General features: G+C 40.3%; 2 protein-coding genes across 3 annotated transcripts in view; both read left to right on the top strand.

Annotated features, from left to right (window-relative positions):
* Positions 1-26070, top strand: part of LOC111319198 (uncharacterized) — a 99239-nt gene that overhangs the window by 61318 nt on the left and 11851 nt on the right. Inside the window, exons 5-7 of the mRNA XM_088749251.1 lie at positions 15709-15831; positions 24230-24352; positions 24991-25113. Of these exons, the coding sequence (XP_088605377.1) occupies positions 15709-15831; positions 24230-24352; positions 24991-25113 (369 nt within the window). The remainder of the gene's footprint in view (positions 1-15708; positions 15832-24229; positions 24353-24990; positions 25114-26070) is intronic.
* LOC148737064 (uncharacterized) lies at positions 16582-23209 on the top strand. Of its 2 annotated transcripts, XM_088747769.1 has the most exons (3): positions 16582-19665; positions 20320-20896; positions 21601-21745. In XM_088747769.1, exons 1-3 carry the CDS (start codon positions 17546-17548, stop codon positions 21610-21612), a joined length of 2709 nt encoding a protein of 902 aa, XP_088603895.1. In that variant the 5' UTR covers positions 16582-17545; the 3' UTR covers positions 21613-21745. The 2 variants fall into 2 exon arrangements, with proteins under 2 accessions (XP_088603895.1, XP_088603894.1); XM_088747768.1 differs by having other exon boundaries at positions 20320-23209.

Here is a 26070-nt window from a genome sequence, read left to right as displayed (position 1 = left end):
ACAAAGAAATTAATCTGGAAAGCATCAATTATAAGTGTGCTTCATTTTGACTGGTTACCAGTCGTTTAGTACCCCCGAGCGTTTTCTACCCAGTCGACTGCTACCCATTCAGTTGAGCCGTTTCGTTCTTTACCTATACGTATATTTACAATGGTGGTGATAAGAAAATATCAAATTGAATTTATTTTAATCATCAGACATTTCCAGTACATTACGACTATGACAAGATTTATATCCTTCCCATCGATCCACCGATCACAACTCGCTTTGTCTGGATAAACCCAAATGCTTGGATAAATCAGAAAAATATGAAGTTTGACCTGTATGGATGTATAATTGATAATACCACAACAAAAAGCCATCTTGGTAGGTTAATTGTAAATATTTTTCGTTATGTTGGAGACACCAGATAATACTGTCGAGTCTCGATTAACCAGACCTCGATTATTCCGATTTCGGATTATAAACAATTATTGGATGAGGTTTTTGTGATGTCCAGAATAATCAAGGTCGAGGTAAGTGTTATCAGCCGATGCCCAAGGCTGAGGCTGATAACACTAACCGAGACCTTGATTATTCCGGATATCACAAAAACTGAATCTAATAATTGTTTTATTATACATTGCTTTAATGAAAATAACGTTAAACGCATTATCGCAGCGAACACAGTTTATTTTCGAACACTTAAAAATGTACAACTGTGTGGTGAACAAATTTTCTTTGTGTCAAATTTTCTTTCCTTTTTGTAGCGTGGCTCCTGAATATTTTTCTCTTTAAGGCCGATGATTCGTAGAAAAGTTCCTTCGCCACTTTTGTCGATCTTTTAGCATTTTACGAATCTTTATCTTCAAGTAATCTCTCAATTTCTCGCTGGGTCGATGAAGCGAATCGAGAAGCCATTCTTACTTCGCTGTCCGTGAACTTGACATTGCTTCACTGGAAATCATGCATTGCGCTCAAACTGCAGATTATTCACTAATCTGTACGTACAGATTAGTGAATAATCTTTAGGTTGCGCTGTTTCCCAGAATTAACTGTAAGTGTTTAACCAATGAGAAGACAGATGGTGACTACGATGTATAATAATTCAGATAGTTAGTGATTTTGATCACTAATAGCCGTTTTGGCATTTTGTCCACCCTTGGCGGTTTTGGTATTTTGTGCACAAGTTGCCGTTTGGCATTTTGGCCACTAGTGGCCGTTTTTGGCATTTTGTCCACTAGTGGCCGTTCTGGCGTTTTGTCCACTAGTGGCCGTTTTGGCATTTTGTCCCCTACTTGCTATTTTGGCATTTTGTCCACCAGTGGCCGTTTTGGCATTTTGGCCACAAGTGGCTGTTTTGGCATTTTGTCCACTACTGGCCGTTTGGGTACTTTGTAGACTAGTGGCCGCTTTGGCATTTTGTCTACTTGTGGCCGTTTTGGTAGTTTGTGCACAAGTGGCCATTTTGACATTTTGTCTACTAGTGGCTTTTTTGCATTTTGGCCTCGAGTGGGCGTTGTGGGATTTTGTCCACTACTGGCCGTTTTGGTACTTTGTACACTAGTGACCGTTTTGGCATTTTCTCCACTAGTGACCGTTTTGGCATGTTGTCCACTAATGGCCGTTTTGGTATTTTGTCCACTAGTGGGCCTTTTGGCATTTTCGCCAGTAGTGGCTGTTTTAGCATTTTGTCTAGTACTGGTCGTTTTGGTATTTTTTCCACTAGTTGGTCATTTTGGCATTTTGTTCACTAGTGGCCGTTATTAGAATTTTGTCCACTAGTGGCCGTTTAGCGTTTTGTCCACTAGTGGCCGTTTTGGCATTTTGCCCACTAGGAACCGCTTTAGCATTTTTTCCACTATTGGCCGTTTTCGCATTTTGCCTACTAGGAACCGCTTTAGCATTTTTTCCACTATTGGCCGTTTTGGCATTTTGCCCACTAGGAACCGCTTTAGCATTTTTTCCACTATTGACCATTTTGGCATTTTGCCTACTAGGAACCGTTTTAGCATTTTTTCCACTATTGGCCGTTTTGGCATTTTGCCCACTACGAACCGCTTTAGCATTTTTTCCACTATTGGCCGTTTTGGCATTTTGCCTACTTGGAACCGCTTTAGCATTTTTTCCACTATTGGCCGTTTTCGCATTTTGCCCACTAGGAACCGCTTTAGCATTTTTTTCACTATTGGCCGTTTTCGCATTTTGCCTACTAGGAACCGCTTTAGCATTTTTTCCACTATTGGCCGTTTTCGCATTTTGCCTACTAGGGGACCTCAGTAGACTTACTGGTTTCTGCCACTCCAGTGAGTGGCAGAAACCAGAAACGCGATGAGCGAGGGGAGGATGCGGGAGAGGGGAAGGAGAGACGAGGTATAAAAGGAGACAAGAAGAAAAACTATCATCGATGAATTACTAGGGAGGTAAATATTCCAAAACATTGTCACAAAATTCAAACAAAAAGACAAACAAAAACAAATTCACAAATCCACAGTGACTCAGCGTGGTCTGTACTCCTATCAACAATGCTATTCGTTGTCACAGAGGTCAAAATGTTGCGGACTCACGAGGAGTAGCCAATCAGATTGCGACATTACTTCTAATTATGGTAAAAACAAAAGCTAAAAGCGAAAAGATGTTCCACTTTGGAGTTTAGAATGATGTGGAAGGGAGTGGGGGGAGGAGGAGGACAGGTCTTATGCCAAAGTTTGCCCCAAAGAAACCATTCACTGAAAAGAACAAATAGAAAAAAATAGCCATTAAAATAACAATGTTTTAGGTGCGAATATTCCAATTTTCATAATAGTTAGGAATTCATAGAAATCAGTTTTAACATGGGTGGAGAAAAATGATTATTCAAAAAGCTACAAAAAAATCCAAAACTTCTCATTCTTCCTCCCAACTTATTTCCCTCAATATTTCCCCTCAAACACCTCGAACCAAACCCTTAGTTGGTCTGCTTTTTGTTCTTAAAAGGTCTTGGTGCAAAAATGCTAAGCATTCTGGGCTATGACTAAAGTACAATTACGGTTTATGGAGTTGGGACTAATAGGCAAGCTTATGTCTAGAGTCCGCTGGATCTCAAGAATTAGGTTCGTCCTCTGCAGAATAGACTCATATACGGAATAACAGAGGAGGAGTGGATATGAGCCAGGGACAGTGATTCGACCATACTTGCCACAGAGATTCCGTTCATACCATTTCATGAGAGGGTAAAGTTTCCCTCTGGATCATTACAGCATCTGACCATCAAGGATAAAGAGAACAACAAACGGGGTGGTGAGCTATTCAAAAGACTATATAATTAGGTTTATCACATATCACATATTACGTATTATGCACATAGCTTTGTGTTGACGGCAGATTGCATTCTATGTTCTCACCGTGATTCCTCTTTCAGTCAGTTCAGCAGGATTGCATTTGAATTGCACCCTAATTGCGTCATGGAATAGTCAGGGTATGGTTAGCTTTCACTACGTTTAACTGAGTTCTTTTCAAATCACTATCATCATTTATATTAAGTCTGTCTTGAAAAAGTATTCTCGCGAGTTATCCCCCTTGCCTTGCCCTTGCCCTTGGTAGGAGATGGACTTAAAACCTTATGGTCCAGCCCTTTCCATTAAACATCTTTTGTCTAGGAAAAGTAAAACTTGTCAATAAATGATTATGGAATAAGAAAGATGATGAGTTTTGAGCTCCGTGAAGACATAAAGAAAGATGTATTTCGTCTAGTCCCTCGCGTGGAGCAAAGAAAAATTGTACAAAACGTCTTCATACACAACAACATCTTTCTCACTTCTTTATTGAGCTAAAATATTAGCCATCTTTCCTATTCTACTTAGAAACATGACGCTATGACATTGCTGCTCGTAGCAGTATGCAGGGCTCGTATCACTTCGAAATGGCTAGCCCACCATTGCCCCTATGGCTCAGTGAGGGAGCATTGGAACGCGGAATCCAAAAGATCTTCCTAGGGACTCAGAATTGAATGTTTTCGTTGTCCAGCGCTCGTGACAAGACGAAAAACACCTTTATTATACTTATAAAAATATATCACCGCGCTTAAACTTTGCTATTTCATTTATACCATCATTGTCCAGAAGCAGTCAGTCCTTTCGACATTCGTATACTAGTAGTATGCATAGACCTAGCTAAACGGCCTAGCCCACTACGAGTCCGAAGTACTAATCGGAATTAATCAAGTATCTAATCGATCTGCAATCATTAACCACATATTGATATATCATTAAACAAGAAAAGAAAAAAAGTACAAATGAAATAATTACTCCCTTTTACGGCAGAAGTAACGTCACAGGAAGTACACTCCAACATTTCGATTCTGACCGGAGAAAGAAGAGTGGCGAACAGTATTAACTCGCAATGAACGATGGAAGATATACAGTATATATATATCTTATTTACCGAGCGTACTGGATGACGACTACATCTCCAATAGCAAGGGTACACTTCTTGTCACCGTGTTTAAGGCGATGGCGCTCACGTAACGACCGCAAGTATTCGGCCGTCCACCAAAGCCACATTGCATCTTTAGTTCTCAACAAGAACTTGGCACGCTTAAGTAAATCTTTGTCATCCAGCTGGTGTGGCTGTAATTCAGGCAGGATATAGGCATTGAGGAAGAGTAACGTGTTTAGTGTCAATGTAATAAGTTGGACATCTTCCTCTTGGTAGCACAGCGGACGATTATTAAGGGTCACTGCGACGTCCAGGATTACTTCGCCTAACTCCTCCCAGCTGAGTTGTCCTTGACCAACTGTCTTATAGAACGCTGACTCATTAACCCGATCAGTCACTCGAATTTCCCGCCCCACCAGGGTGCTCGGCTGAGGTTGAAATGCTAAATGATGGACTGATCACTTAGATACGAGTGGAATCTTTCATCTTTCTATACTTTCTTTAGCCACTTGGCTGCAGCGACAAACGTCTGGCCGTTGTCCGAATAGATCTTGGATGGTCGTCCTCTTCTGGCAATTAACCGTTTCAGGCTCTTGATTACCTCTGTAGTCTCCAAACTGGGCAGCACATCCAGAAACACTCCTCGTGTTAGACTGCAGGAGTACAACACCACATAGGCCTTTTTCTCTTCCTTGCGCTTGTCACGGTATTTCACAGGCCCGGAAAAGTCCACAACTATCACGTTGAAAGGCGTGTTACCTTCCGTTCTTTCTATTGGCAAGGGTGCTGGTGGTAAATTTTGCAAAGGCCACGGCTTGAAAGCGTTTGCTCCCGTTGCATTTTTTCACTATTCTCTTCGTCAATTTCCGAAGACGTGGTATCCAGAACTTCTCTCTCACTCTCGCCATGGTTAGACCAACTCCCCCATGGAGTGTAGTGACGTGAGCCCGTTGCACTATCTTCGCTACTAGTAGAGCTGAGTCAGGCAGGTGTATTGAGTACTCACCCTGGATCCGTCCTTGACATTCCAACATACCTTCACTAGGCTGCAGGCTCAGTTGTTCTTGGTCTTGGTCAAATTTGGCGTGTATCATCCCCTGTAGCTGTGCTCTCTTGACTAGAAACATCTGACATTTCTCAACCTCAGCTGTAGTCAGTGGTCCCTTCGTCTTGCTGGAGAAGCTACGTGAATTATGCAGGAATCGCATGAGCCAAGCACCAATCCTCATGGCCTTACGCAGTTCGAACTTCCATAGGACCAAATCCAAGGTATCACGGGTCTCGAATCCAACCGCGAACACTTCTTGCTGGAGCTTTCGTTCTGCCATACTTTCACGGCTTGGTTCTGGTATGTTGTCGTCTGGCCACTTAGCAGGTTCTGAGAGCCAAGCAGGTCCATCCCACCACAGGTCTGCGCCTACCACACTACCACCAAGGCTTCCTAGATCGGCGGGGTTTTCAGTTGACGGAACATGACGCCACAGCACGTTTGGATGAGACTGGATTCTACTAACACGATTCTGCACAAACTGACGGTACTCCCCTTTATCGGCAATGCAGTGTAGGGCAACAGAACTGTCCAACCAGCAACGGTCTTTAGTCGCAAGTTAGTCCCTCTAGCGCTTGGCGTACATTGGTGATTAGATTTACGATCATGTGACCTGACAAGAGCTCCAACCTAGGAATCGTAAGACCTTGTTTCACTAGACGGGACTTTGCAGTAACTAGCCCTTGTGATGTACCTGAAGCTTGCTTGACCACGGCAGAAACTGCTGGACACACCCCACGACCGCTGGCATCACCAAATGCATGAAGTTAAATCTCGTCAATTTCTTTTTGGTAGAGAGGAATACTGCGTCTCACCGATACTGCCTCAAGTAGACCTCTCTCCCCCTTTTTCCATTTCTTCATGGTCTCCTCTGACAAGGGGGCGTCCCAAGCGTTCTTCTCGATACAGGACTCTCTAAACAGAAGTTTCCCCTCAAGCATGACAGGTGACACCACTCCAAGTGGGTCGTACACTTTAGCCAAGTTGGTCAGGATACCACACCTCGTTTACTCGGCTGGTGTGGCCGAAAACACACATACAGAGTATATTCGACCTTGTCTCAACCAACGCCTAGGAGTTTACATTCTCCCTTTGCCGGTATGTTCTCAAACTGCTCCTTGGTGAATGATGGCTCGTAGTCTTCACAGGTTGTCTCAAGCTCTTTTCTGTTCGAATACCACTTGTGCAGTTCAAACTTGGCATCAGCGAAGATCTCGGTGACTTCTCGTTTTAGCTGTTTCGCCTTTTCGATTGTAGGCCCTCCACAGAACCGGTCGTCCACGTAGAGGCTCTTAAGGATCTCTTTCACAGCACCAGGATATGTGGACAACTAATTCGCCAGATGTTGCTGGATCACTCCATTGAGAAGGAATGGCGAAGGGGCGAGACCAAACACCACTCTAGTGAAACCCAGCGTTTCAACTTGCTTGGCTGTCCAGTCCGCGATTCAGTGAAATCGTAGGGTATCTCTCGGTTTCTCGGATTCGCACTTGCAGGAATGCACGACGACGAACGTCGCCAGCCACTACCTTAGGATGGAATCGTTTTCAAACAATGACACTCCACAGCTTGTTTTGTAATCGAGGTCCAGCATGGAGGCAATCGTTCAACGACGGGGCTTTCTCTTCTGCACGCGCAGAAGCGTCGTGCACCACTCGCAGTTTCGTTGTCTCAGCATTTCTTCTCACAACTGCACGATGAGATAGAAATAACTCTCTTCCAGTAACTTCAACTGGTGCTCGCTCCACTATGCCTTATTCCAGCTGTTCTCTGATCACAGCGTCGTACTCATCTAGCAGGTCAGTCTTCCTCAGCTTCCGTGCAAGAGTGTTTAATCTGCGCAAACTTCCTTCCCGGTTATTTGGTAAAGGAGGGTAGTTTCCCTTCCAAGGTAGCCCGGTTTCGTACCATCCTTCCGGAGAACGAACTAACTGTTCCTTGAACTCATCATAAACAGCACGCTGATCTCCGGTTGCAGAGTTCGCCAGTCCTAATACGTCAAGAGCGCACAACTTCTCATAGTCAGCATTAGAGTTTACAACCAACAGCGGAGGCGATAGACCACTATCAACCCCAGGCGACATAATTGTCCATCCAAATCTGGTGGACTCAGCAACAGGATCTCCCCGGCGTCCTACTCGCAGCCGCTCCCCAGTGTGTATTTTGACAAAGTCATTGGCTTCCAATATGATGTGAACAGGTAACGTTTGCTTCGTGTCTTCATCATCCATTCGTACTCCCTTGAGGTGTGGATTTGCTTCAATTAAGTGCTTGGAGCTAGGATTCTCCAGGACGAATAACTCTCTCTTGTTTACTTTCCTAATGTCCACGTCGAGCTCAAAATCACCGGCGACGGAACTTATGACCACATCAAATACTTGCATGGCTCTTGTTGTGATTCCTGTCAGCATGGCGACTTGTCGTAACCCCGTAGACTCAGGGCGTACCTTTATTAACTCAATTGCGGTCGATGAAATGTACGAATGGCTTGCCTGTGCTCAAAGACGGCGGCTTCATGTTTATATTTCCGATGGATTAGCTCTATTTTGCTTGCCAACTATCGCATGCATTTATTCGCCTCGTCAACCGATTCTTCAAATTCTTCCGCCCACTCTTGAACGGCTTGTTCGTCTTCACCTTCAGCAAACTTTTTTTCCTCTATAGACTCTTTCAGGGTCGTCGTAACTGCGGTCACCACACTCTCAAGAGAAGTTCTGTGTCTCTCCAACGCCGCTCGATCATCCTTTTGGAGGATTTCGCCTGTCTTCTTGACTCTAAACCTTAACGTTTTAGTTTTCGCGTTTTACTCTGCCTCTTCCTTTTGCATACTCGTTCAGCCGCCCCTTCTGGGTCTCCAGTTTGTCGAAAACTAACCAACACGTTTCCTAATTATTCAGCTCCTTTATTCTAAGAATCATTCCGTTTAAACTCCAGGCTTACCTACAGCATCAACCGACACGAACGCATGCAGGATCGCTATATTTAACTAAGTAGCTACGTGATACCTAAGAGTACAAAGTACATTCTGGGAAATTGAGTGAACTCATCTCCGATCATACCCAACAAAGAACAATAACAACTAAACGAAATAAGGCATTGTACACGGTTCCCGACATTTTTAAGCATTTCAACACATCTCCTTCTCGTAAGAACAAATACTCCCTTTCATGCGTTAGTATTCTGGATTCTGCTAACAACTCAATTGATTTAAAACTCAAAGAAGCTTTTTATATAAATAAGACCACACCTAAACTTAACAAACAATTACAGCATTATAACGCTTTTCTAGCGTTTTAGTTCACACCTATGAGGTTTGTTGTCACCTTGTAACTAGTACCCGCTTTTATATTACATCATACTGTAAATATTTTATTCATCTTCTTGTATGCTATATAATTACTCACGTTCAGTTACTCATTGATTGAAGATGGCATAAGCATGCCGAAACATGTCTCTCAAAAAGGTTGTCTATCTCTTACAATAATGACAATAGTGCAAGCGAGTTTCAGGGAACATTTCACTTTCAGAATTTGTGTAAGACAAGTTAGAACTTCATGCAATAGTGTTAAATTCAGCCCGCCGAACTATTTCCTTTTTTTTTTGTGAACTATTGTAGATCGTGAACGAACTTCGATGATGAATGAACTTTGATGGCTTGACGTTTTTGACAGCTTTAGTCTTGTTTAACCAATCAGATTACTTGAACCATTCTAGTAGTGATTCTGACTGGCTTATTGTAGCCTGCTTTATGAGAGTATACAACATGTTGACGACACTGTTGTCCGGAATGGAAATAAAGCTTGTTTTGAAAATTGAAAGTAATGCGTGGCGAAGTTAACGGATTCTTCATTATAAAACAAATAGAAGAGCCATGACTGTACTCTGTTCTATTGTTAGGCACTCGGAAAGCGGCTAGACCACTCACGAAGTGGATAGAAACGCTAGACTACATCTCGTGTTTCCCCCCACACTTCTTTCGTGCTCTATCTGCTTCCGCTGTGCCTTGAAATAGAACAGAGCACAAAGGAGGCTTGTCTATTTGTTGATTAAAATGTTTATTCACACCTGTCATGTAAACAGACTTACTTTCGCACGCTCAAATTTATAGCATTTTTCATTCCTTTCAATTTCTTTTTTTTTTTGGTGTTAAAAACATATATGGGAAAAGTTGCAAGAAGAAAACTTTTCGCAAATCGGTTCACGTTGTGTGACGTGTGAGGACTCCTTTATTGACTGTATAATCATTTTGATTGACAGTCTTCACTCTCACTTACCCAATTGAATGGAAAACACCAAACCCAGTGGTTATTTGATTTCTTTTTATTCAAGGAGTTAATGAAACTGTGGAATTGTTTTGATTCCAACATAGTCAAGAATACAAAAGACTTAGGTCTGTCAAAATTGGTTCGCAGAGTTAGGAATTTACGTATCCCAACGGAAGTCAATGAGTGATACTACTAAAAATCACAATAACAATTAGTATCTCTAGATTTATCTTCTCCTCTTTTATTTTGGTTTTCTTTTTCATCGTTCGTTCGATTCGTTTTGATTAATGTTTCAAAGAAATTTTTCTTTTAAAATTCCACAAAACAAGAGGCCTGGTGATTAGCATTTTTTATGCACAAGTGATGTTTGAATAAAGTAGTGCAGAGGAACAGTTAAGAAACTTATTGTCTTGCCCAATTTTGATTAATAATGAATGACATTAACTGTAAAACTTCGCAGTTTTGGCTCTACAAGAACCTAAAAGCGCTAGAGATGGGAAATTGACGGTTCCTGCTTTTGTCTCACTTTACTAAAAATATTTTTAAAAAGTAAACTGCCGTGATAGTGGGTTACAAACTTCCTTTTTTGACATATTACATGAAGATGGCCCGCCTGAGGCTCTCTTTCATATTTCTTCTTTTTTTGTTTGGAGGCTGGTTCTACACCTTAACAGTTGCAAACCATGGTAAGTTAACTTTGACATTCTTTTGTGTGGATCGGAAGAAAATGTAGACTATGGCAACTCCTAAAGTAATAAAAGTCTAGAGTTCAAGAAAAGCAAGGGTCCGAAACTTGAGTGCAAAGAAATTTGCTATTTTATCAATAATGATAACTAATTGAAAATGATGAAGAAGGAAACTACGATTTTACAAAGCACTAACAAATGTAGAAACTTTCTAAACGAATTGCAACAAAATCGATCGTGTACGGGAACTTCATTCGGGGTATTTTGGTTTTAACTTTTCGGCAACGTTTTCTAAGTTTTAAATTTTTTACAAAATTTATTCAGATCAATTTCATCATTACAAAATCATAAATACGTAATAAAAGCTATTGTTCGGTAGGGAAAGAAATATTTTTGCTGTTTGTTGTTACCTAGCAAACTGAGTTTCCAGAGAAACACTATTGCATGAAGCTTTTGTCTTAACACAAATTCTGAACGTGAAATGTTCAGTGAAACCCGGCAGAATTGTGGTTCATAAAAACGCGCAAGTTTTTTTTTTTACATGACAAGAAGAACAAAACAGGAACAAGAAGATTAATCGGGATGATTAACAATTCGGATGGCAATGAATAAGAGACACTCAGACCTTTGTAACTTAAGGAGAAAAAAACCAAAGGGGGGAATTTAGTTTAGTCTCTAAAGCCAGTACACTAGTAAAAATACTCATTACGTTAGCTATAGCAAACGCAGTGAGTCTGAAAACTCTGAGAAGCACTTCATATCGTCGTAGCGTTTAACTACAGGTGATTCAAGACTGTTTGACTTTAGTTCTGTCTCCATGTATTAAAATAACCGAGTATTCATTCAAATTATTTTATAACGGAAGAAACAAATGTATCTCTAAAAATACGGAACTTAAGGAAAAAAGTCTCGATTATTATAGTTTTTACATGGAAACATCTTTATTTACGCTGAGTCTTCAACCTTCAAGAGAACGAAGTCATCATCAAGCGGGTATGCGAATTCTTTATTTCCGTTACCGCATAAACTTTATATGGAAACACCTTCACTAACACAGTTGAGCCTTCAACTTGTAAGAGAACGAAGTCAGCATTAAGCGGGTTTGAGAATTCTTTATTTCCGTTACCCTACACCTAAGCAATATCTCTGCTTGTTAAAACTCCAGGAAGCTGTTTTAAACAATCTGAAAATTGAAAAATTTGAAAATATTAAAAATGGATTTAGTCCACAGCGAAAAATTGAATATAGCAAACAAAAACTTCATCAATTGTATTGTAGAGACGTGTGTCTCAGTATTTTGTCTCCAGGATGTTATTGCGAAAACTTAGACGCACTTTATTGAAATGCTATTACTACTTAGCGTGGGTAAGGAAACTAAAAAAAACTCCTGCAGCGTTTAGAAACAAAGAATTGCCTAACTAACTCAGCATACAATTTCTCCTTTGAAAATAACTAACCAGATCTAGAAAGCCAAGAACACAAGATGTGCGGAATTTAAATAGAAATCTTCTGAAGAAAGAAAAAAAAAATGTCGTCGACACCAGGTTACAATTAATTTCAACAAAACAGTTTCTCTCTTGCTACTAAAACACTCTCTGTGGCAGGAATTTTACGTCAGTATTTCACGTAAGTCCACGCGATTCCATCACAAGAATTGCAAGAATCTCATCAAGTTAATTTTTTTTGCAGAGACTCTTATGTTTTTCATAGAGAAAAAACCCAACTCATAACATTTCACAGTAATGTCGATGGAAAAACATTGAGTATTTATGATTTTCGATTAGTTTTAAGCAGACACCTGGTCATGTTTTTCGATCCTAAAAACCTAAAATTAGGTGAAACATTCTAATGTCGCTTTCGTCCTTAATTTTTATCATCTTAATCATCTTCGTACTCTTAGAACATTAAGAAAACTAATAAAAAATTAAATTTTCATCCTCTTTACAATGGCCTCTCTTGAAGCAGAGGGACCTTTCTTCCGTGAAATCTAAGCAATAGCTTGCGAATAGGACATTTCAAACATTTCTTGAGCTGTGTTAGCCTGTGAAGGAAATTAAGTAGGGAAACAAAGTTTTTATAGTCGATGTGAATTAATCCTTTATTATTCCCTATATGTCTGTATATAACAAATAAGTTTTGAACAATGGTTCATTAGATACAATGAAATATGTGAAGTTCATATATTTTGAACTGCGGTATTAGATACGTATGATGCACGATTCTCGCAGTAGATAGCGCTATTTAAGCAATAGCGAAAATCAGACCTGAAAAAAAGCAGGCCTGTACGGGATTCGAACCACTGACCTCTGCGAGACTAGTGCAGCGCTCTACCAATTGAGCTAACAAGCCAACTGGGAGCAGGCCGTTAAGTTGATTCGTAATATTAATAAACCCGTGAAAGTGATAAATCAGATACAATGAAATATATGAAGTTCATGTATTTTGAACTGCGGTATTAGATACGTATGATGCACGATCCTCGCAGTAGATAGCGCTATTGAAGCAATAGCGAAAATCAGACCTGAAAAAAAGCAGGCCTGTACCGGATTCGAACCACTGACCTCTGCGATACTAGTGGAGCGCTCTACCAATTGAGCTAACAAGCCAACTGGGAGCAGGCCGTTAAGTTGATTCGTAATAAACCCGTGATTTCAACTTGGGATAAAGCTTCAGAGATCGTCAAAATAAGCACATTTAGGGGCATAACATTATATATTATTCGCTATGATCGATTGCAAAAATTCAAATTTTGACAATTTAATAACTAATTAAAGTACATGGGGAAATATTTACAGAAAGGAAGAGACCACTTCGGGGGACTAACATATTTTTAAAGCATTGTGATGAATGGAAATATACCAATGATAAAAATTCTTAAATTAAATCCAAAAAGCTCGCTCAGCTTAGCTTGTGGAAAGCTTTCTTTTTCCACTTTTTTTTTTTTCTGTACCCTACCACTCAAATTCATTTTTGTTTGAAACATTCTACTTATAAAATTTGTGGTGAAAACAATAGCAATGATAAAAGTTTTAAATCAGAAAAAAAGTTTGTTTATCTAAGGTTCTGCGGTGTTCTCCTTTATTATTTTTTTCTGAGCCACATCAGCTGGGATTCGTTTTTCTCCGAAAGTATTTTACATTTTGAAACTTTTAATCCATCGAAAAACGCATGAAAATGGAAACGAAATAAAACATTACAACCATTTTTTTTTTTTTTTACCTAAAAAAAATATAACCTCCGGTGCTTATATGGCGGAATTGTCAGAATTTTATTTTGCTGGTGTTAAAGGAAAAAGAATATCGCAGAAGGGTTATGAAATAAATAGCCTGGCTAACAAGCGGTTCAATATTTGTCGACCGAACACTAACCATGGGAAGACGATGCGATTAACAATCCAATTTTTGGGCAGGTGGATCTCAAAATCCGAATGGAAAGAGGTTTTAGCCCGTGAATTGGTGTCCGTGAAAATCGTCAAATCCCTAAGAACTCACGGTTTTCTCAAAATAATGGTTCTATTCAAGTTACTCAATTATATTCTGTTCTATTGTTATATGAGATTTTCTTCGCCAGCCTACGTGAAACGTTCTGCACGCCTAACAAAGCTATCCTCTAATGTCTGATTGATAGATAGCTGTCGGCGTCTCAAGTTCTTGAAACAGAAAGACGGATATGCATTGGTGGGCCACGTCTTTAAAAACATTTCATTACCAGTCGGAATGCATCTATATAGTCACTGCAGAAATTGGTGCACTATGGAAGACAGATGTAAATCGATCAACATGGGACCCTCAGGAGAAAAAGACAAAGTTTTATGTCAATTGAGTGACTCGGATCACTTACAACACCCAAATGATCTGAAATTGATGGCTGGCTTTATGTAGAGGGGTACGGAGGTAAGAGTTTTATTCATACTTAATTTTTTGTTTTTGAGTTTGCTGCTTTTCGTAAGCCTTGTGTACCGTTTGATAGAGTTTCCTCGCTCCTCTGTGAGTCCTCGGCAACTCAGATGAGGCAAATTTCATTTCAAAACCTTTCAAAATGAGTCTAAAAACACCTGAATCGGTTAAAAAGGAAAAACGATATATTAATTGAAAAAATAAAGTTCTTATATGAAGCGCGTTCTGATTGGCTGAGACAGCATGTTTTATCAGTGTATCAAGAATGGAGAACGACTCATTTCTCCCTCCTCACTTCTTTTGTTCTTTAGCTGCTTACTCCGTACTTTGCAACACAACAGAGCAAACTCGAGGCTTCTTTATTTGTTACACAAAATATGAAAAAGTGTAAGTATGCCCTGTAGAGATGAAAACTATAAATCGCTCGCAATAAAATAAAGCATAGTATCTTTTTCCATCAGAACAAGTGTTGTTTCAACGTGTGCTACAACCATGCAACTTGCCTGGTTGGATTTACGAACAAGGGATACAAGTGTTTGTGTCCACCTGGTTACACGGGCGAACACTGTGAAAAAGGCAAGAGTTATTTTGCACGTGCGCTCTAATAATCATGTTAGCTACTACAATTATTCGTCTCTTTTGCATTCATGTTACCATGGTCTCGTATGCCTCGACATGTCTTCCGATGACTTACGAGTCATTTATTATCCAACTGTGCTTCTTAGAGTAGAAATAAGGCCCATGACGAGTACAAATGTCTCGCGGTATTTGTACTTCACACAACCGCTTAGACAGGTTTTCTCACATCGCGCAAGTGACGAATTGGACTGAAGTTACAAACAAAACTGGCGGAAAATTTAAATTTTTTTTTCTGACGACGAAGAGTCGGAATGGCTGGCGAATATTGATCCAAATTTATTAGATAAAGCGAAGGAAGAAAAACAGTTAGACGACATTGAAATTTCATCATTTATTAAAGAAAATAGAAACAACAACAAGACAACGCGCTGATTCCGCACCGCTTTGCACTCCCCGTAAATAGATATCCGCGAAATTCGCCCGCACTGGAAACACAGTTTGATGCGTTGGATAATAAATCTCTTATCAAACATTTTGCTGCGAAGTATCTCTGAGTATTTTTACTTGTTGTTTGTATTTTGGCGCCCTACGAGCTCGTCAAAATACAGCTTAACTCGTAAAAATACTCAGCGATACTACACAATAAAACGTTTATTAACATAAATGTAACACACTTTGCATCCGTTCCCCCTGAGAACCATGTGATCCTTTTAAATCCCCCCCCCCCCCTCCGCCAGATAGAAAATGACTGGTCCCCAAACATTATTCTACGTGCTGTCGAATGTCACAGGTCATCCAACCAGAAAATACCTGTTAAGGGAAAGAATTTGTTTCTACAGATGTAGACGAGTGTACCACCAATACCCCAAACTGTGACTTCAATGCTGAGTGCAGCAATACCGAAGGTTCTTTTAACTGCAGCTGCAAGGTTGGGTTTAATGGCGATGGCAAGAAATGCACAGGTAACTATGAAATCTGTTCATCGATATTGTTCCAAGCATAGAAATCAGTTTGATATATTTTCCTAAACTTGACGAGCGTATCAAGAACATCAACAATTTTTATAAGGAAGCTCTGAATAGTAATTTGAGGGATCAGATGGCTGCTAATGTGTCATTTATCACACTTTGCATCCGTCGCGGTATCCATTTCTTTAAGCGTTTCGTGTCTAGAGTGCTACTTCCTGTCGTCAAACGAATTAGGAGTCGTGGACGACAAATTGTGTCTTTGTTGTTTTGGTTGCATTACATTATTTGTGTTTCGAGTTTAGTTAAGTTTACAATTAATGTTTTTTAAGCACAGTTCTATTTTTATTCTGCAATCATTGTTAGTATCACGACACGCACGTCTAGAGCCCTCTTTCGCCTTAGAGGGTTTGTATCCTTTCTTGATGACGCGTCTGTTAATTAATTTGATTTCAGACTGTTTACTTTTGGATTAGTTGTATATGTGATATTTCAGTCTTGTAAAAAGTCGCATATCACAGGTTAAACAATACGACTAATTCTTGAATATGCCTTCATCATTTGTCACTATTTTTTTTTCAACGGAAAGCATTTGCTTCTTAAGATGTAAGCGAATGCGCCACTGATACCCACAACTGTGGTGTCCATGCTCACTGCAACAATATCGAAGGTTCCTTCAACTGCAGCTGCAAAGAGGGGTTTAATGACGATGGCAAGAACTGCTGTCATGGAAGTGTTAGGAATTTATTTATTAAATGTAAATTATTTTTTTTATTCTCTTAGGATCAGTGTAGTTCGTGATTATTTGTATCTGTTACGTAATTTTTATTCTTCACTTGTGTAAACTGTTGTGTAATTAACCTTTATTGTGTATATCAAATAGTTTTCTTCATTCTTTTCGGGCACCTTGCGTCCATGTGTATTTAAGGATTTGGGTGGTTTGGTACGGTGTGGGTTTTTTTTGAAGAAGTGAGGTGAAGGTTTGTGAGTTACGAGCGAAGAGCGTGGAAAAATTTGAGTCAACGGAGACTCGGCACAGTATCATTTCTGAGAAATTCATTCAGAACAATCGTTCCATTTCACGGTAGAAAACCATTTGCGGGGGAACGGGTGTGCAAAGAATCTACCAGACTGTGAGCTAAAGGAAGAAGAGATAGTAACTAATTCAATAACAAGTCTGAGCGAGTCAAGTTACGAGAAGTAAAAAGTTGGAAACTGCAAAGTTGTCAGAAGACGAAGCAAAGTTGAAACGAAGGAAACGAGCAAAGTTGAGAACTGGTGAGACAGGAACCTGGTTGGAGAAACGGGAGTTTGGTTTGGCAGGGCACTGTTTGTTGGTGGAGCGTGGTGATTTGTGGACAAGAGAAGAACACGGACGCGGGCGTAAGGTGAAACCCAACCGAACTGAACTAAAAAAAAAAAAAAACCTTTTTTTTATCTTAATAGTAATAATCTTGTAAATAGTTTTAGTGTACTGTAGTTTAAGTTAGCGTATTCCTGTAAATTAATTAGATCATTGTATTATCGTTATTGTTAGTCGCTTTATTGTTTTAATTAGCATAATAAATATCTCTAGGCCTACGTTTAGTTGTATTGTGGCGTGTGTTCTCGGACTCGTTTATGTTCTGCGTTTTGTTTGTGTTAGGGGGCACCCACCTTTGTGGCGCGGATTCGTCACATATTTTGGTGTCAGGAGTGGGATCGCTCCTTAATGGTTTACATAAACAGCTCAACAGGAGACACGCAAGGTAATAGTATACGATTATTTAATATGGCTACTGCAGCGATCGGCTATGATTCCTGGGTCCTTAAAGATCTTAGAGCTGAGGCTATCAAACGAGGTATTCATTTTTCTCCTAAGGATGGTGTTAAGACTTTAGCGAGCAAACTCAGAACTTCAGATCGCATAGGTCAGAGTTTCGATGCACCAGAAGAAAACCTTGCGGAGGAAACTTTGGAGACTGGTCTTAGTTTTGAGCAGAAATTACAGTTACAAGAGCGTGAGCTGCAGATGTTAGAACTGCGGAAGAGAATTAGTCAGGAACACAGAGAAATGAGGGAGTTAGAAAGGGAGGTGGAGAGAGAAAGGCGTCAGGCTGAAAGGGAATTAGAGAGGGAGAGAAGGGAGTTTGAAACTCAAAAAGCCCAAGAAGAAGAAAGGCGTTTGGTACGAGAGGAGGAGAGACTCAGAAACCTTAGAGCTGAAAAGGAAGAATTTGCTGTAAGGGAGTTTGAAAGGAAACAGGTAAGTGACAATGAGGTTAAAAGGCCCAAGTTTATCAAAATCAGGGAAATGAGGGAGAGTGAAGATATAGATGATTTTTTCCGGATTTTTGAAATGACTGCAAGGGCGCAATCCTTACCCGAGGGGGAATGGGTTGGTAATTTAGTACCCAAGCTCACTGAAAAGGCTAAGTCTATTTATTTAGAAATCCCAGACCCTGCATGCCAGGATTACCACGAGAGTAAGGCAAGCATTATTAAAGCCTACCAGTTAACCGCAGATCACTATAGATATAGGTTTCGAACCTCAGAGAAAAAGCCCGACGAGGACTTCGTCCAGTGGGGAAACAGAACCCGAAGGTATCTCATCCGCTGGATAGCTGTTGCCGAGGCTACTGGTGATGCGGATAAGATAATTGAACAGGTATTGATGGAGCGACTTCTTGATGCGGTAAGTCCTGAGCTTAGAGCTTGGTTAAAGGAGCAAAAGCCCAAAACTGCTGAAGAACTTGGCAACCTTGCTAATTTACATGTTCAATCTAGGAAAGGGCCACTTGTTGATGGTAAGTATATGTCAACCGCTAGTTATGAGAAATTTGGGAAAAAGAAGAGGCCAGATGTTAAGGCGGATAACTTATTGTCTGAACAGAAACAAGACCAATACCATGTAAGACCCTCCAAACCATCCTCCCCTCCAGCCCGTAGAACCACGAGGCCTGAAATTAAATGTTACAGATGTGGTAAACCAGGTCACATGTCGTTCAACTGTGGAAAGGGCCGTGGGAAGCCTTCACAGGGATACCTCCTGTGTATGACACCCCTAACGTCAGAACAATCTCAGTTCCCTCCTTGCAATCTTAGAGGTAAAATAAACGGGAAATTTGCAGAAATGGTCATTGATTCTGGTTGTACTAGGACTTTAGTCCAGAAAAGATATGTAAACAATACAGCCTTCACAGGGGAGAATATCACAGTATTAACAGCTGCGGGAGAACGTCTTACAGTCCCACTTGCAAACGTTGAATTTGACAGCAAAGAAGGTAAACACGTAGAATTAGTAGGAGTGTTGGAGAGGCTACCCGTAGATTGCTTACTTGGCAGGTCGTCTTTTGGAAGAACACTGTCGAGACAAAATGTTTTGGACCAATGGGAGAGAAATGTTCTAGCTGATGACATTGGTGGAGATGAGGCCTTCGTGATGACTAGGAGACAGAAAGCATTACAAGAAGCCCAATTGAAAGCAGACGAGCTAATTGACAGGGAAAATTCACTCGCCGTCAAGAGTTTAGCGAAGAAAGAAATAAAGCCTGAAGCTCCAGAGGAAGGAGATTTGCAAAGGTTATTTGAGGGCATGGTACAGGAAGAGACAAGTAAGAAGAATCCTGAGAGTGATACTTTGATAATAGAACCTAGTAAAGTTAAACCTCCAGTAAACATCCTAGATAGAGACAGAAACCAGCTGATAGCGGATCAGAAGTCAGACGTGACTCTCGAGAAAGTACGCAAGGAATCATCCAAAATGGCACCACAAGAATCGGATGGGTACTTCTTCACTAACGACCTCCTGATGCACCGTAAATATCTTCCCGAAGAACATAATGGAACAAGGTTTGTTGATCGAATTGTAGTACCAGAATCCTATAGGAATGAAATCCTGCGTGTTGGTCACACAATCCCCTTGTCAGGTCATATGGGTAGCAAGAAGACAGTTGAACGCATAACCGCACATTTTTTCTGGCCTGGTCTAAGCTTTGATGTTCGCAAATATTGCGCAACTTGCCCGCAATGTCAGGTGGTAGCCAGGAAGCTGAAGTCAAAAAGGGCACCCTTGAGGCCTGTAGATATTGTTACTGAACCCTTTAAGAAAATTGCCATCGACATTGTAGGAGAATTACCCAGGACAACAACGGGTTACAGGTACATTTTAACAATCGTAGATTATGCTACACGATACCCAGAGGCCATTCCTTTACGGTCAACGAGCTCAAAAGCGGTCGCAGATGCATTGATTCAGTATTTCTCTAGGGTGGGTATCCCCGATAAGATAGTGTCTGACCAGGGCTCCAATTTCATGAGTAAGCTTATGGCCCAGCTGTATGAGCAATTAGGCATAACGAAGATTAAGACATCAGTGTACCACCCCCAGGCAAATGGGTTAGTGGAGCGTTTCAACGGCACTTTAAAGAGTATGCTGAGGAAGTTTGTTCGAGAGCGGGTTCAAACCTGGGACAAGTATCTCCCATACTTACTCTTTGCTTATAGAGAGATTCCTTGTGAGTCCACTGGTTACTCGCCCTTTGAATTACTTTATGGACATACGGTGAGAGGACCCCTCGCCGTTATCAAGGAGACTTGGTCGGAAGGATCATCTTTAGAAGACAATCTGATAACTCATGTTCTTGAGATCCGAAGAAGACTTGCAACGATGCAACAAGTTGTTCAAGAAAACTTGAAGCAAGCCCAAGGTAAGCAGAAACGGTTGTATGATATTCATAGTTCAAAACGACACTTAGAAGTTGGAGACAAAGCCTTAGTTTTGCTTCCCACCCCTGGGAGTAAATTAGAAATGAGATGGCAAGGACCCTTCAAAGTCACTAGAGCACTAGAGGACGGATTGAATTATGAGCTTGATACAGGCAAGATGTACAAACAGCATCGCACTTATCACATTAATTTGCTTAGCAAATGGCAGAGCCGTGATGAAATGGCTGCTTTAGTAATGGCGGAGTCCCCAGAGATGCCACTGCCGCACGAAAGCAACGTTTTCCCATTTGGTCACGATGAGACTTGTAAAGATGTAGTGATCTCTGATAATTTGACGGAAGATCAAAGACGACAGGTAAAAAACTTGCTACATGAGTATTCTGATGTATTTTCAGGAAAACCAAATTTAACCAATGTAGCGGTGCATAAAATCGACACGGGTGATTCCCCACCCATTAGGTGCACCCCTTATAAGGTCCCTCAAAAACTTGAGGAGGAGGTTAACAAAGAGATTGAAAATATGCTGGAAATGGGCATAATACGCCATTCTACTAGTCCATGGGCGGCCCCTGTTGTCATTGTTCCCAAACCAGATGGTACAATACGACTGTGTGTTGATTACAGAAAAATGAATTCTGTCACAAAGATGGATGCTTATCCTATTCCCTCCATGGAACGTATGATTGAGAAGATTGCCTCTGCTAAGTACATTAGTACAATTGATCTCACAAAAGGTTACTGGCAGATTCCCTTGGAGACCTCTACCATCGAAAAGTCCGCATTTATTACTACCAAAGGCTTGTATGAGTTCTTAGTTATGCCTTTTGGTATGAAAACAGCTCCAGCATCCTTTCAGAGGATGATGTCTGAGAAAGTCTTGCAGGGGTTAGATTTTGCAGATGCCTACATTGATGATGTCGAGGTTGACACGTCAACATCTTTTCCCCAACACCTTTTTGAGCTCCAACAGGTTTTACAACGTTTACGAGAGTGCAAACTGAATGCTAGGCCGTCCAAATGTAAGATCGCGATGTCAACGGTCGATTTTGTTGGTCACAGAGTTGGAGGTGATAGAATTCAGCCCCGCACAGCTTTGGTTCAAGCCATTAAAGAATATCCCAGACCAGAAACTAAGAAGCAGGTAAGATCTTTTCTTGGCTTAATCGGGTATTATAGGAAATTTATCCCAAATTTTTCGGAACGGGCTGCTGTCCTTACCGACCTCACTAAGGGTAAAAATCCCTCTAAGGTTCAATGGAGTACTAATCATGAATCAGCTTTTCAGGATTTGAAAGTTGCAATGCAGACTCCCCCTGTTTTGAGGCCACCACACTGGAATGACGAGTTCATTTTGCAAGTAGATGCGTCAAATAGAGGTCTTGGGGCCATCTTAAGTCAGAAAGATCAGGACGGGGAGGAACACCCCATAGCATATGCTAGTAGAAAGTTACAGCCTAGAGAGGAAAAGTTGTCTACCACAGAAAAAGAATGTTTAGGAATTGTTTGGGCTGTAGAGCTATTTCGCTATTATTTATATGGCCGAACTTTTAAGCTGCAAACGGATCACAATCCCCTTGTGTGGTTAAATCAGGTTCGCGACAAGAGTAGGAAACTATTAAGGTGGAGCATTACCTTACAGGAGTACGACATAAAAATAGAACATAAGAGTGGTAAGCAAAATTGTAACGTAGATGCCCTTAGTAGGGCGTAAATACCTCATATTGCTCTACAGTATATTAATGTAATCTTTAATTAAGCACTATTTTTGTGTTTCCATGTCCCCAAAAAATAGCTATTTAAGGGGGGAGGTGTCATGGAAGTGTTAGGAATTTATTTATTAAATGTAAATTATTTTTTTTATTCTCTTAGGATCAGTGTAGTTCGTGATTATTTGTATCTGTTACGTAATTTTTATTCTTCACTTGTGTAACCTGTTGTGTAATTAACCTTTATTGTGTATATCAAATAGTTTTCTTCATTCTTTTCGGGCACCTTGCGTCCATGTGTATTTAAGGATTTGGGTGGTTTGGTACGGTGTGGGTTTTTTTTTGAAGAAGTGAGGTGAAGGTTTGTGAGTTACGAGCGAAGAGCGTGGAAAAATTTGAGTCAACGGAGACTCGGCACAGTATCATTTCTGAGAAATTCATTCAGAACAATCGTTCCATTTCACGGTAGAAAACCATTTGCGGGGGAACGGGTGTGCAAAGAATCTACCAGACTGTGAGCTAAAGGAAGAAGAGATAGTAACTAATTCAATAACAAGTCTGAGCGAGTCAAGTTACGAGAAGTAAAAAGTTGGAAACTGCAAAGTTGTCAGAAGACGAAGCAAAGTTGAAACGAAGGAAACGAGCAAAGTTGAGAACTGGTGAGACAGGAACCTGGTTGGAGAAACGGGAGTTTGGTTTGGCAGGGCACTGTTTGTTGGTGGAGCGTGGTGATTTGTGGACAAGAGAAGAACACGGACGCGGGCGTAAGGTGAAACCCAACCGAACTGAACTAAAAAAAAAAAAAAACCTTTTTTTTATCTTAATAGTAATAATCTTGTAAATAGTTTTAGTGTACTGTAGTTTAAGTTAGCGTATTCCTGTAAATTAATTAGATCATTGTATTATCGTTATTGTTAGTCGCTTTATTGTTTTAATTAGCATAATAAATATCTCTAGGCCTACGTTTAGTTGTATTGTGGCGTGTGTTCTCGGACTCGTTTATGTTCTGCGTTTTGTTTGTGTTAGGGGGCACCCACCTTTGTGGCGCGGATTCGTCACAACTGCGCAGGAGATAATGACATTTGTCCATCTAGAGTTTACCCAGCATTCGTAATTCTTTTTTTTGTTTGTATTTGCCTAAACATGACGAGAGCCTCTCTTTTGCTATCAAAACATCTTGCGTGTATCTATATTGCGTTAATTTGCAATAACACAGACGAATCCTACTCATGCAAATGCAAAACCGAGTTCAGCTGCAGTAAATATGAAAATGTTCCGCCTTTTCATTGGAGAAAGTCCATCCATTATTGAGTTATTTTAAAAAAATTAACTAATTAATAACTCGATGCCAGCGTTAAGAGTGGTATGTCGCTCGTACCAATCAGATTGCTGCTTTTTTCATGGATCACAAACCGGTCATATTGCTGCACTATGGTAGGTATCACCTACCAATCTGATTGCTTATTTTTCATTTATCACAAACCAATCAGATTGCCACTTTAGGTATTTATCACGTTCCAATTAAATCATAGCATTAGGGTATTCTTCCACCAATCAGAATGCTCTTTCTAATGCCAATCATTAGGGTTCCATTATACGTTGTAATGGAATCAACCCAACACTGACACAAGCCAAGAATAACATTTTTACTCGTTGTATGCATTTTGACTCGCCCGAAGGGCTCGTCATAATACGGCACAACTAGTAAAAATACTAAGCGATACTACACAATCAAAAGTTTATCAAGATATATGTATCACTCTTTGTATCTATTCTCCCTGAAAACCATGTGATCCTCCCAAACTCCTCTTTCCCCATCCGATGGAAAATGACTGGTCCGCAGACATCATTCCACGAGTTGCACTTTCAGTGAGCTTTTAGTCCTGTCGAGTATCACGGGTCATCCAATCAGAACATACATGCAAAAGCTTATACCAATTTTTTTTAATTGCATTATTAACGGAAAGGATTTGTTTCTACAGATGTAGACGAGTGTACCACAGATGCGCACAACTGTGATGCCAATGCTGAGTGCAACAATACCGAAGGTTCCTTTAACTGCAGCTGCAAGGCTGGGTTTAATGGCGATGGCAAAAAATGCACAGGTAACGACGAAATCTGTCCACTTAAATTGTTCCAAGCATCGAAATCAGTTTGTTATATTGCCTAAATTTGACGAGCGTATAGGAACATCAACGATTTTCATAAGAAAGCTGTGTATAGTAATGTAGAGGGATCAGTCAGCTGCTAATGTGTCATTAATCATGCTTTGCATCGATTGCAGTGTTCATTTCATTACGCGTTTCGTGTCTAGAGTACTACTTCCTGTTGTCAAACGATTTACGAGTCGTGGAAGACAAATTGTGTTGGTTTAGTTTTGGCTACCATATACTATTTGTGTTTGGAGTTTAGTCAAGTTTACTGTGTTTTTAAGCACAGTTCTATTTTCATTCTGCAATCATTGTAAGCATCACGTCACGCACGTCTCGCGTCCTCTTTTGCTTTAGAAGACTTGTGTCCTTTCTTGATGATGTATATGTTAATTTGATTTCAGATTGTTTATTTTTGGATTGGTTGTTTATGTGGATTAAATGATAAAAATTGTTTGACGCGGGCGCTTTCAGTGATATTTTGAGTATTGTAAAAAGTCGCCTCTCACAGGTTAAACGATCAGACTAATTCTTGAATATGCTTTTATCATTTGTCATTATTTCTTTTCAACGGAAAGCATTTGTTTCTTCAGATGTAAACGAATGTGCCACTGATACCCACAACTGTGGTGTCCATGCTCACTGTAATAATACCGAAGGTTCCTTCAACTGCAGCTGCAAAGAAGGATTTAATGGCGATGGCAAGAACTGTACAGGTAACTATGACAGTTAACCATCTTCAAAAGCCATCATCATTTGAATTTGTTTAATTTAGAGTTTATTTGCATTTACACACGACCCCACAAGCTTTTCAGCTTTAAACATTATCGTGTCTAAATAAAGGTATTATTATTATTATTATTATTATTATTATTATTATTACCATCAAAAGTTAATCGAAAACAATAGATTCATAACCCTTGTTGGTTTGTATTTACCTTAACATGACGAGAACTTCTCTAGTGCTCTCCAAACATCTTGCGTGTATCAATATCATCCGAATGCGGAACAATGCAACTCGTAAAAATACTCAGCGATTCTACACAACAAGACCTTTATTAAGATAAATGTATCACACTTTGTATCCGTTCCCCCTGAAAACCATGTGATCATCTATAGAAAATGATTGGTCCTCAAACATCATTCTGCGTGGTGCTCTTTCAGGGAACTTTCAGTGTTGTCGAGTATCTCAGGTCATCCAATCAGAACATACCAGCAAAAGCCTGTATCCAATTTTTAGTTATTAAATAAAAAACTCTATTTTAGCGTATATAGGGGTGTGTTTTTTGTATATCTCTAAGCAGTGTGATAGGCGTATTCTTTGGTGGTGTCTCTCAAAACAATGTGATTGGCGAGTTTTTTTGTGTATCACAAACCAATCAGGTTAAAGTATTTTGTATGTTGCACCAATCAGAGCGTTCGTGCTAATTTGGGGTTTGACAGATCTTTAAATTTAAGCGAATCAATACGTGACTCGGAGAGAGCGGTTCGCGTCTTCGTTGTACGACTATGGCTACTCTTCGTTCTGGAGGAGACTAAGTGAAACATGAGAGAAAACATTGAAGCAAGTATTGCTTGAGATGTTGATGGGAGCAACTTCAGACTACCCGGCCACTTTTGGCCGTTATGAATGGATTGCTCCCGCAGTCCCGATTTCGAAAAATGATATTAAA

This window comes from Stylophora pistillata, chromosome 2, assembly GCF_964205215.1.
Source record: "Stylophora pistillata chromosome 2, jaStyPist1.2, whole genome shotgun sequence".
Classification (NCBI taxonomy): domain Eukaryota; kingdom Metazoa; phylum Cnidaria; class Anthozoa; order Scleractinia; family Pocilloporidae; genus Stylophora; species Stylophora pistillata.
The sequence above is the reverse complement of the archived record's forward strand: the minus strand, read 5'-3'. Positions and strand labels throughout refer to the sequence as shown.